The sequence below is a fragment of the Platichthys flesus genome, chromosome 11, assembly GCF_949316205.1.
Source record: "Platichthys flesus chromosome 11, fPlaFle2.1, whole genome shotgun sequence".
NCBI lineage: Eukaryota > Metazoa > Chordata > Actinopteri > Pleuronectiformes > Pleuronectidae > Platichthys > Platichthys flesus.
In genome coordinates this window covers 16,439,144-16,451,507 of record NC_084955.1, presented here as the reverse complement: position 1 = coordinate 16,451,507, position 12,364 = coordinate 16,439,144, and the positions used below count along the sequence as shown (strand labels likewise).

Genomic DNA, 12,364 nt, shown 5'->3' with positions numbered 1-12,364 from the left:
AGTCCTTTGAGTTTGCATCTATTTGACATTTCATCTTCCAGTGTTTTCCTCTGTATTAAATTTTTTTTTTTTCATTTTTAGGAAGATGATTTTTACATGAAGCTCTTTAAGGTTATATCAATTCATCTTTCTCCATATATTCATACCAAATAATTGATGGACGTGTGTTTGTAACTTAGCTTCAACAATGCATGCAAGTTAGGGATTTAAAATTTTTAACATTTCTATATGACATCATATAGAACTGAGTAATAACTACTTCCATTTTTGGTCTCTTCCTTCAATGGAACGCTGTGGTCCAGTGATCTATTGTGCTGCATTGCAACAAGATATCTAAGAGCGTGTGATCCCTATACAGGGAATTTAAGCTATGACGTGATTATGGAAAAACAAACAGTTCCGTTTTATGCTCTGGTTTAGAAACGTACATGTTGCATGGTTTTACAGGACATGGTGACTTTTGACAGTTTTCAGTCAGCTCTGAGGTTGAAGCCCTCTGCTCCTCTTCATTCCAACATGTGGACGGATGCTCACCTTTCCTTCAACAGAGGATGTAAAGGGAAAAAAAAAAGTGCGCCAAGGAGGTGAGAGTGACACCTTCGCACTGGGTTGTCAGTTTGCTTGTGGGCCCCTCTCCCCGCACTATCCCGCGCTTTCTCCCCTTCATCGTCCCCCTCTCGGTTTTCGTGTTTAGTTTTCAGACTGTGAGATCTAAGCCGAGGCAAGCTGTGTCACCGGGGATGAGAGATGAGGAGGGCGGAGGAGAGGGGGCTGAGAAAATAGAGGCTGGGGAAGACCTGGGGGTGAAAATCTGAAAGGGGCTGGAGAGATTTTATCGGGTCGGAGCCTTTGCCAAATGGCCATCTGCAAAATCTCAATAAGCTAAGTGGGATTTCAAGATCCAATGTAGGTTAATACACAAATTGATTTTAAAAAATAAATCAGGGAGATATTTTTATAACATCACAATTTCTTTATTTCACTAAAGATTGTTTTACATTTTAAAACAGTTTCTTAGAGTTTTCTCTATGTACAAATTTACATATAAACATTTACAAAATGATAGATAAAAAAACAACTGTAAATAAAATGCGCGAAGTCCCTTCAGTTTGAGGTTTGACAACGTGCAAGTGCGATCACATCTGCAAACATCCGCCAGTGTACCATACCATGATACTGTCCAGACAACAGAAATGAGTGAAGAACCGATGAGTACGGAAGAGGCTCAGCTCCCTGACAATCCCGCTTTAGGTTTTAATCTGGTTTGTTTTTTCTTAATCAGCGGCTCCAGATCACTTAGAACCAGTATTATGGATTATGATTTAGGATCCAAATTAATTTGGATGTATTTTGTGCAAAAAATCTGCATAATTTACTTCATATTGAGTGCAATGTGTAAAATGTTGACAGAGAACCTGTAGTTTAGACATGAGTCATTAATTTGTTTACTTGTGTTGAGTTATATGTGAAAAATGTGCAATGTGACACTTTCTGTACTAAACTGTAGAACCGGTCTGCTTCCAGGGATACAACAGGGAGCTGAGTGCTACATGACAAAAAAAAAAAAAAGTACTACATAATGTATTGTATAACACAATATTTTCTCTCCATGAATAGGGAGAAAAATGACTCTATTGGCAGTTTGAGACCAGTTATACATGCACACCTGTACCAACAGGTATGAGGATCTGAAAATAGGATAATGAGAATAACGGGTTCCTCTGGTTTCTGATCCAACTTTGATCCGTGTGATTCAAGTGTGTTGATCCGTTTTGTCCGTGATGACTGAAGATGATCTTAAATGGTCGTTAATGAGAATTCCATCCTCGTCATAAAGTAAGAAAAAAATAATGTCTTTGAGGTCTTCTTCTTTGGAACGATCCACGTTCCTCATGCACACAAACCAACACATCAAACACACACACACTCACACACACACTCTGAAAGCTTTGTCCATGCTTGTATAAAAAAATCTGTATAAAAAGAAAATCTCTGAGTGTTCATGGTCCCAATGACCTGCATTGGTGTGGTGTAGTCTCTGCTCTGCTCAGCTTTAGTGCAGCATCGGGACTAATAAGACTGGGATCATGGTGAGGAGGAGTGAGAAGGAAACCAGCTGCACGCCCGAGTTGCCGACGCTCCTCTGGACGTTTGGCTCCATCGCAGCAGGGTCATCTGAGGAGAGAAAAGGGAGGTGAGCTTCAGTTTCAGAACTCAACCAGCTGAGCTCATCTGAGACGCGGCCCTGCTGTGACTATTTTGCGTCTGTCTGGTGTTTTGTGGGGAGAATCCTCACCTGCTGGGAGCCGGTTCGAGGGGTTGTGCACTCCTCCGTTGGCAGGAAACTTCATTTTCCCACCATCGAAACTTTTTCCCAGCTCCTCCGCCTTGGATTTGTCGATGTGAGATTTCCCAGTGCCTTTGTGTCCGGCCACATCCACTCGCAGCTTCATGCAGTCCTGGCCGTGGTGATGCATTGGCTTGGCTGAAGAAGGTCGGAGAGAGGGAAATGTTTGAATACCAGAAAACATCAGAGGCACAGCAAGCAGATAAAAAGCCAGTGGTGCATGATTATTGATACTTACAGATATAATAGTAGCTCTCTCCCTGTCTGAACTCCTTGCCCAGGGTGAATGGCGTGAAGCGCTGGAACTTCTCGGAGAATTTCTCAGGCGCGTGGGGAGCAAAGGGCCGGGAGCACTCCCAACGGAGCTGGTCGAAGGAGTGAGGCTTGCACACGTCGTAGTCCTCCTTCTCCACCATGTACAGAACATAGCGCTCAGCTGCATGCTGTGACACCTCACCGTGGGCGTAGTGGGGGCAGACGATGTCCAAATAGTCATTGATGCGCACTTCCACCGTGTACTCATCCCACAGGAAGCTGCAGGGAAACAGGAAGAGAGGAGGTAAGTGACAGATGTCCTCGTTTTTTAATTCACATAACACATGAATCGCATGGGCAGATATCGTCTGCTTCTTTGCACACGCGTACAACTCACGCCCAGGCTCATGGAGAAAACAGGGAATAATAATGAGGGCTATTCATGAACAGAAACTTGCAGCAACAGAAAACTGACTCCCTCACACAAACAAGGCGTGTGTGCTTGTGCAAACCCGCCACTGACACACAATTAGCCGGTCGGACTTGTTCACTTTTGTTTTTGGATAGGAGAACACACCCAGGATTTCACTCACACACCATCTCTCTCTCTCTCTCTCTGACAGAAACTCACTTCTCACCTGCTTACAAGCAGAAAACATGGTAAATGAAAGGAGCAACCCCTGAAGCCCAAAACACATTCTTCACTTCTTCCACACGTCCAATTTTCAGTCTGTACAACTATGCGACTCTTTCTGCCAAGTCTTTTCCAGCTGTCTCTACTTTCTTGTTTCTTCTATTTGTGACTGCACTACTGTAATTTCTGTAATTTGCCGTCTCTATCTGCATCTGTGTCTCTCAATCTCTCTCCAATTTCATCAAAGACAGAGGCACAGTGGGTGGAGACAGCCAGACTGCCGCTCTCCTTCTCCCTTTTCATCTTCACCCTTCATTTAGTTTTATGGCTCTTTTTCAGCCTTCCTGTCTCCTCTTCGCTCACTTCCCATCCTTGTTTCCCCCCCTGTGTCCTAATGAAGCAGGGACGGTGAAAAATACTGATAAATCCGTTACAGTCCTGCTGCATGGAGGCACATTTATGGTGATGTTCCCCAGTGAGAACAAATAAAGTGGATTCGGGGGGGTTGTGTCAAGTAGAAATTTTACTTATTGTTAATAAACAGCCACGACTGAGCAATGAACGAACTCTAACCCTGTAAAATACGACAACGTTTCTCCTTTAAAGTAAACACGCCGCAGGTGAGGCTGTCCTCATGTGATGCGCGGCTGGCTGACATCCTGGGCGATCGGCCAAGAGCCGGGAGGTGAAGACATATTTTTATTTTTGTGCGACGCCCATAACATCTTTAAGGGGGTGAAAGAAGAAAAACTTGGTTGAAACGAAATCACTGCTTGTGTTTGGGTGAGAGAGTGTCGTATAGAGAGGGAAAGTGACAGCTAAACACCTCCTGTGTCAGCCATTGTTATTGTGTGTTGCAAGTGTGTGTGTGTGTGTGTGTGTGAGAGCCCGGCATCAAAGCATGTTGTGGCTCCTGTTGTTGTGGCCTCTGTTCGGACCCCCTGGTCGAGTCACAGACACAGTGGCTCCAAATGTGGGCCTCTGACCCCTCCTTCCTGCCAGTGTGTGTGTGTGTGTGTGTGCGCGCGTGTGTGTGTGTCATTTAGGGCTAACCTGCTTGTCAAAACACGCTTTGTTAGTCGAGCACAAGTCTACACTTGTTATCCAGGGCTAATAAGCTGATCACCATCCTCCACTTACAATCGCTGCTCCCTCTAAGAAAAGGTTCTTTGAAAGTGCGTGCACACTCCTGTGTAGGTTTGCTCGCCTTTGCGTGTGTGCATTCATGGGTGTGCGTGTGTGTGCTTGGCTAAGTGCTTCATTGAAAGTAAAAAAGAAACATCTGTTGCGACCTAATTGGCTAAAAATAATCTCGGCTTTCACCTTGTTCCTCTGGTCGGTGTTTTCTTTTAGCAGAACCAGTAAAAAGACCAGTAGGAGTCAGAGAAAACAAAACGGTGGAGGATCACTAGTGGTTCCCTCTGATGTAAAGAGTAGTTTTAAATTGTATGGCATCAGACACCCCCATGTCCTTGTTAGTGGCCTGGTCCCCTCTCGGTATGACCAAAAATACGGCTTGTCAAAAGCTTCCAATAACAGATTCTGTTGCTAATTTCATTCATGTCTCACACGTTTTAGAACCCCCCTCCCCTTTTATCCTTCTCACCTCCTCCTCCCCCTGCCCTCCATTGGTCTGGCTAATTAAAAGCTGTTAGGGGTCCGGGGCCAATGTGTTCTGTAGAAAAGTTAGGGAGGAGGAATGAATGGGGGTGTAATTATACCCGTTCCCTCCCCAAAGACAGAATGGCTGCAGGCCACAGTGCCGCTTCAACCCCTGTACCTTACCCCCTGTGGAGCTTTCACTGCCCTGGCTGCAGTGGATGTGTGTAGTGAGTGTGCTCATATGACCGTCCATGTTTTTGCTTATATCCTGGTCATTTCGCGCAACCGTAAAGTAAGAAGGAAAAATCTAGCCCCATTTTGGACTCGGCCAAACCCCCAAATGCCTTCTGCTCCTCCTCACACTATCTAACTTTAAATCTCCACTCATCAAAGCTCCCAAACGCTGGAGACTCCTCTGCGTCTCCCCTCTCCTCCGACTGGCAGTTCTCAGGAGAGTGAGAGTCGCGTCGACGTGAGAGTTGTGTTGTGTGCGAGACTCAGAGCCAGGTGTGTGAGTTTGCTGCAAACCTACTTTGCACGCAGCTTCCTCCTCTTCCCCGTGTGTTGGTTTGTCTCTGTGTGTGTGTGTGTGCATGTTTTCATGGGAGAGGGATTCTCTGAAGACCCTTATTGAGGGCGTCTCACGCCCCAGGCCGAGGAGCACATCTGTTTATCAAGGCCTACTGGAGCCTCTTGTGTGTTGGAGTGTGAGTGTGTGTGTGTGTGTGTGCGATTTCTTACATGTGACTGAGGTGTGGGTAAACAGCCAAGGTTGAAGGTGGATGTTTCTCACTATTGAGCTACTCTAGCTTTTGCGTCAGTGGGTAACATTGTTGTGTGTGTGTGTGTGTGTGTGTGTGTGTTTGTGTGTGTGTGTGTTAGGGCCTAAACCAGTACGATAGTTGTAGTCTTGCTGGTTATGACAGTAGGTGGTTTGTTCAACACTTTGCTCTCCTCACTGGAACTTTGAAGTCTCACCATTATCCTTGTACTTCTACTTTTCTTTTTTAATCCTATCCCTTTTTCCTTTCCCCCCTCGCTCTCCCTTAGAACCCTGTTGTCCCTCCATTTGTCCCCTGAGCCCACACTGGCTTCAGTCAAACCACTGACACTGGAACTCTGTCCTTCACTCCCTCTCCTGGGTGCATTTCAAATTGGCAGCTGGGTCAAGGGGTCGGGGTTCAGAGTCGTAACTTCTCACACACACTGCCATCTTAGTCAGCGCTGCAGATATTGGTTTCACACACACGGAGCGAGTCAGCACCACTGAACAGATGCACCCCCCCCACCACCACCACCACCATTTGCTCTGCAGGTAATCCGTAGTAAGTGTGCACGCGCTGGAATGTCACGACGGGGGGGGGCTGCGGTTTAGATGTTTTACTGTGTTCTAACAAGGCATACTCATCAGATTTCCACTTGCAGCTTCACACACACACTCAATCCCCTGTTAATTTCCTGTGGTAGGGCAGATTCACACCTCCTTTCACACAGGCCGAGGAGCTGTCACTAGCGCTAATGCATTTAGCTGCTCACTAGTGGGATGCTTCATAAAAGCCAATCTAATTTGCAATCTAAAAAAGGTCTTTCCACATTAGCTTCCGAGATATTCAATTCTTCCTCCAACTTGAAAAACCAGTGGACCTTCTCAAGTCTGCCGGTTCAACTATGTGTGTGGACGCATGTGTACGTGCATGCTCTCGAGTGATAGTTAAGATGTCGAGAATCCCTTTGGCCCTTGCAGGATGAAAGCTTTAAAAAAAACGTCAATGCTGTTGTTTCTCACTTATTCAATTCCAAACTTGTCCCCTCCCTCCATCCATCACTGTCCACTCTCTCCTCCCTCCGTCTGCTTCTTCTTTATTCCTTCTAAATCAGCCCATCCCCCTTCTCCCACTCCTCTATTTGGCCCTGTCTCTTAACGCCGACATAATATACCGGGGCTCTTCATCCAGGGCTAATTTCTCAACACAAATCCCTTTCTCTAGTTCACCCCTCTCTCACCCTGCGCCCCGGGCCCCTCCTTCTCGCCTGCCCCTAAAATCTTTTCACCCCATGCCCCGTTTTGTAGCCTCCCATTCTGTCTGCGATGAATAGAGGGTTTAATATGCTGGGGGGGGAGTTAATCTGTGTGCCTGTGTATGTCCGTCCAACTGATAGATGGGGGGGAAGTTCAGAAATAATTCAAAAAGAATGTTAAAAGTTTTTATTCTGAATAAATTTGTGAATTAATTGATGTAAAATTAAGACATCCTCAGAGTAGAGCAGAAGTCCACTTGCTGTTAATTCTGCCCTTTAGGGGGCGATGCTGGGCTAGAAGTGGACAGCAATACCAAAGTATGCCTGAAATGCTATGAATGAGAACTGTACGCACACACACACGCACACGCACGCTTGTCCACACATACTACGATAACGCAGGCCACTGGTGTTAGCAGAGCCGGGCCTGAGAGATTTTTCTGTCCTCCTCCGGTGGAAAACTACTGGGGCAAAGAAACAGAGGAAGGTCTGTGAGAAACGAGGGGGGACTGGTGGAGAGAGGGGAGGGAGGGAGGGAGGAAGTCTGGACCTCAGATAAGGAAGCGAGAGGAAGAGCAGAGAGAAAACAGGGGTGCACGGATACTGGGACGAGGGAGGAGGATGTCCACAGAGCCGAAACGCAGATATATAAAGTGTGGACTGGGGTTTATAAACTGCAGTAAAAGTTCCCCCTCAAGTGCGGCTGTGTGCTGTGATGCGCGCAGGTACATCCTCCCTCGTACGTTAGGTAAGACGACGGTCAGCAGGGAATCAACACACAGTCTGTTCATATATTGAATGACAGGATTCACACAGGAAGATGAACGGAGATAGCTTGCGGTGCTCGGAATTGATTGTTCTGATAGGATCGGTGGGATTGATCCCATCTGAGGGATTACGGTGGAAATGGAACACTGGGACAATTACAGGTTGACCAATGTTATAATACTTACACAATAACCCCCCTAACCAGATACACACACACATACACACACACCGCAGAGGTCATAATGTGATGGAAGAGTCATTACAAAAGCATAAATATATGTACAATTAAGCCGGTGGGATTACGGTTTTGTGTCTATGGGTCAGATGGTCAGATTATGATCTATAATCTATGTTAGAATGTGTGTGTGTGTGAGATTACAACAGAAGGGTTGGGGTAGAGGAGATATGTACAAAAAAAAATGGGTGGAAAATGAGAAGGAGAGAGGGAACAAAATGTATAGAAAGTATGAATTGAAGGGGGGGGGGATAAGCCCCTCTCACCCTAAACTCCTCCTTAGGCCTCGTGTACGTGTCGAGGCAGGCCCCACCGCCTCAATTACAGCTAAGAGGCAGACAGAGCCAGACACAGACGGAGATAAACAGAATATTGCGTTACACCAAACTCCTGATAAAGATACTTGTACAGATACTGGGAGTCGGAGAAAAAAAAGGGAGGTTATCTGGAATGGATGACAGCAGATAAATAACACAGAGATAAGAGGCAGTGGAGTGGAGTGTTATCAATATCTGTGCGGAAAAGAACAGATGTTGAATGTGCTTGAATCAGTCGGTGAAGAGGTGGAGGGGTTGTGGCCAGTGGTCGGCCTTGGGGTGAGACCCAGAGGAAAAGGAGTGAAGATGGAAAGAGGAGGAGACAGGTTCAGAGATACACACACACACACACACAAACACACACAGCTGACGGAGTTGAGTATAGTAACAGTGGGGTGGAATGCCGGCTGTAACTAATATTAACATCCAAGTCCTCCCTCTCGCCCCCCAGTGTGTGTAAGTGTGAGTCACACATTTATCACGTCTCGGTAAGACAACCTACGGTAACTGCCACTCCCTGTTGGACTCTGACGTGGAGGCGCACACACACACAATCACGTACTCTCAGTCCATAACAAAAATAAAAGCCCTTCCAGTTAAGAGCTTGTAAAGGGCATCACAAGTTCAAACTCTCTGTCTCACACACACACACAAACACAAACACATTAAGAGGACACAGGCAGAGACATGTAGTTAAAATGACAAGACTGGACCAGACTGAGAAAAACATGTCTCTCCACCTGTCATGTGGAAAAACACACACTCACACACACACACACACACCCACTTACTCTGATTCAAAACATAGACTTGAGCCAAAATCATTACGTGACCAGTTCCTGATCATCCACATATGCTACAAACACGCACACGTCCTGCCAGTGCCACACACTTCTACACTCCCCTTTGTGAAGGGACAGGCTGCTGCCATCTGCTCACTGTCCTGCACCTTAAGACGAATCACTGCTCCACACAATCTCACCCAGAATCAATTAGCATCAATTAGCCACAGTCATGGATGCAGCCAAAAGGCCTCTGATAGATCCGTGTAATCCTCCGAGCAGGTGACTGATTGATCACCGGGGATGGTTTCAGGGGCAGGTGGAGAGGAAGGGGGAAGGGGTGGGGGTGGGTTGTGGGGTTGGGAGGAAGGGATTATAATAGTTAAAACGATTAAACTGTAATGTGTGGCAAAACAGTGAATAGTCCACCAGTGGCATGTGGGGGTCAGATGATTATGGAGTCACTTTTGGCTTTTAGCTGCCTTTACCCCCCCCCCCCCCCCCCCCCCCATTACAACTTAAGTTTTTGAAGTGTGCGTGGGTATTAAAATGACAGAGAAATAAAAAAACAATATAAGTTATGAGGTACTTGACATGTACCAGAGGAGGAAAAGGCCTCTACAGAATACATTAATTCACAGGTTTGTTATAAATGTCTCATGACGTGTGAAGTTTGTGTCTGGCAAAAGGCATTAGTCTTATAGCTTTATATTAGTGTGATTTTCCTCCTCTTTACTTAACTTCCATTCAGCAGCAGAAACTGTCCAAGGGCTGGATTACAGACAGCAGTCTTAAAGATCTGACTTTGTATTAGACCACCCCAGTTCTCTTTCTCTCTCTCTCTCTCTCCACCTCTCTGCTTTCTTTTTGTGCTTATCAGCCTTTTCTAAAGAGCTCAGACCTAAAGCTCCTGTTCCCTGTTATTTCCACCCAGGCTTGACCAGAAACACTCTGGTTTCACTGGTTCCTTCCAGTGAAGCCTCCTTTCCCTTGAGTCTCACCTGTACCACTTCCTCCTCCCTCTGTCTGTAGTGACTCAGGTGTAAAACTCAGGTGAACCCAACCCAGGTCGCTGAGTCACACATGGACTTACCCATGACACAAGCACTGCTCATTACGAACAAGACTTTCCATTAGACTCCTTATCCAATTATCAGGGCTTTGTTTCCCTCGTTGCAGGGGGGTCTTATTTAAGCCCTCTGTTGTCATTGTTAAAGGACAATTAGAGAGCCAGTAATGTAATCAAGACAAGACTAAAGGGCCATAATGGCTTTTGCTCCTTTTTCCCCGTCTCGGTGTTAGGGATTAATCGATGTCTGTGAGCAGCAGGGGAGCGAGGACGCGGGTCCTTGTGTTTCAGCCTCGTTATAAAATAATACTGTCCTTCAAGCGGCGGGATCAGCCGCTCCACGCTAAAAGCTCAATAAATCGCGCTGCGCTATTGCGCGTCTGTCAAGCTCCATCGATCCGCACTGAGTGGTCGGATAGCATTACATTTCTGACCTCAAAACAAAACACACAGCAATATGCGCCTCACTCATCTGACTCACTATCTCTCAATACCCCCCCCCCCCCACCCCCAACCTCTCTAATGAAAAACCACTTCAACCCACTGACTTGGAATTGGCACCTATATGAAAGAGATAATGAAATTATTCTGCTGCGAGTCATTTTCTTTAATAGACTTTTGATGACACAAACACGCACACACACACACACTGCACACGCAAACCCTCAACACACACAAACACAGGTGCAGACAGCGTCACAGGCCAAGTTCATACTCGTCGGTCTATTTTCTACTACAGTATGTCTGTGTGTATGCGTTGCGGTTAAATATAGTGGTGAATCTGTCCATCTGTCTGGGCATTCGCTCCCAAACCCGTCTCGCTTTTACTGCCTCCTGCTGCTCTGCGCTCAGACTCCGGACACACTCCAGCTGCTTTCCACCCTCACGTCAACCTTTTAATTGTCAAATGAATTCAAAACAAAAGGCTGAATTAAGCGGATTAGGAGCGTGAGCAGCCTCGGGGCCACACATGGGACAATGCGCACTTTGGGATGAGAACTTAACATGTGGGAACGTGAAAATGAGATCCACTCGCCTCTGTGTGCACCAGGAAACACTCAAGCACACAGTGGGAACAGGGTTTGCTTCACACTCATTCATCTACACGCACACACATTACGCACGCTGCCCGCCGCAGGTACACAAATACATTGATACACTCGTGCGTAAAAGCACAGGTCGGCACTTACTTTGGATTTGAGCTGTTCCAATAGACGCTGTGTCTCTCCGCCGAGGCGAACCAGGCGCCGACGCACAGCACCAAACACACCACACACGCCAAATCCATCGCTTCTCTTCTCCGAAGGAACCGACAACAAGTTCGGACGGTGAGCAGCGTCTGTTACCGAAGATCTGGATGCGTAAATACAAGCACGGGAACCAAACGTGGATTCTACGCTTCTGACGAGGCAGCAAATGCGATTCAACCTGATGAATGTCACCGAACACTGTTCAAGTCCTGACTGATCCACTAGGGCTCAACTTGTGCACTTTGTATGGCTCTGGCTCCACCCCTCAAAGTTGTGCCAGCCAATTGCAGCGAGGCAATCTGCATACACCGCCCACCTCAGCCACGGGAGACGCGCGCTCCATCTGCTCGCGCTTTACACCAGAGAAGCACAAAAACAACCTCGCTACTACACACGGTGATCAATGTATGAGCGTAATAAACAAATGCGGGTCAACGCGGAATATTGGGGCGATAAGATAAAAAGCTATAAACAACTAAAAGGGAAAATGTAAAGATAAACATATGTGAGTTAATATTTAATAGCGACTCAAAGGTGTCAGCAGGTCTAGTCAAATGTACAGTTAGGATTAAATGTGCATGCAAACCATTCAAATGTAATATTTCCTTACAAAAACTTCTTGTTTAATATTTAAAAGTGCAACTTCAAACTGTGAAAACCTATGCTTTGTATATACACTATTAAACTGAAATTATATAAATGTCAGTAAATGTTTTGTAAAATGTTCAGTACTTCCCTATGTTGGAAATTTAGAGTACTGTTAAATGATACTCAAGGTAAAAGTACCATAAGATTGTACTTAATTACAGTATATTTGACAAAATGTGCACAAGATAATTGAGCTTAAAATTCAAGCCATCTCCTGCCTCCGTTGTCCTATACGTTGGTTTCTGTTGTTGTTTGTATTGTGTTTTTATGTAACGTGTTGCTGCTGGGATGTGTTACATTGTTTTGTGACACACTACATGTTGCAATTCATTGTGATGCGCGGAGTTGTTGTGCAATGTTATGCAGTTTGTTTGTTTTGTGCTAAATTGCAGTATGTACCCTGTCAACAGCCCTTGTCTCTATTTGTCCCACTGGTTG

At 45.9% G+C, this 12,364-nt stretch overlaps 1 protein-coding gene across 1 annotated transcript; it reads right to left on the bottom strand.

Annotated features, from left to right (window-relative positions):
- Positions 1–952: 952 nt before the first annotated feature.
- efna1b (ephrin-A1b) lies at positions 953–11,479 on the bottom strand. The gene is made up of 4 exons (XM_062399542.1): positions 11,219–11,479; positions 2,586–2,881; positions 2,297–2,485; positions 953–2,175 (listed from the first exon to the last, which is right to left on the bottom strand). Exons 1-4 carry the CDS (start codon positions 11,314–11,316, stop codon positions 2,054–2,056), a joined length of 705 nt encoding a protein of 234 aa, XP_062255526.1. The 5' UTR covers positions 11,317–11,479; the 3' UTR covers positions 953–2,053.
- Between the last annotated feature and the right edge of the window lie 885 nt (positions 11,480–12,364).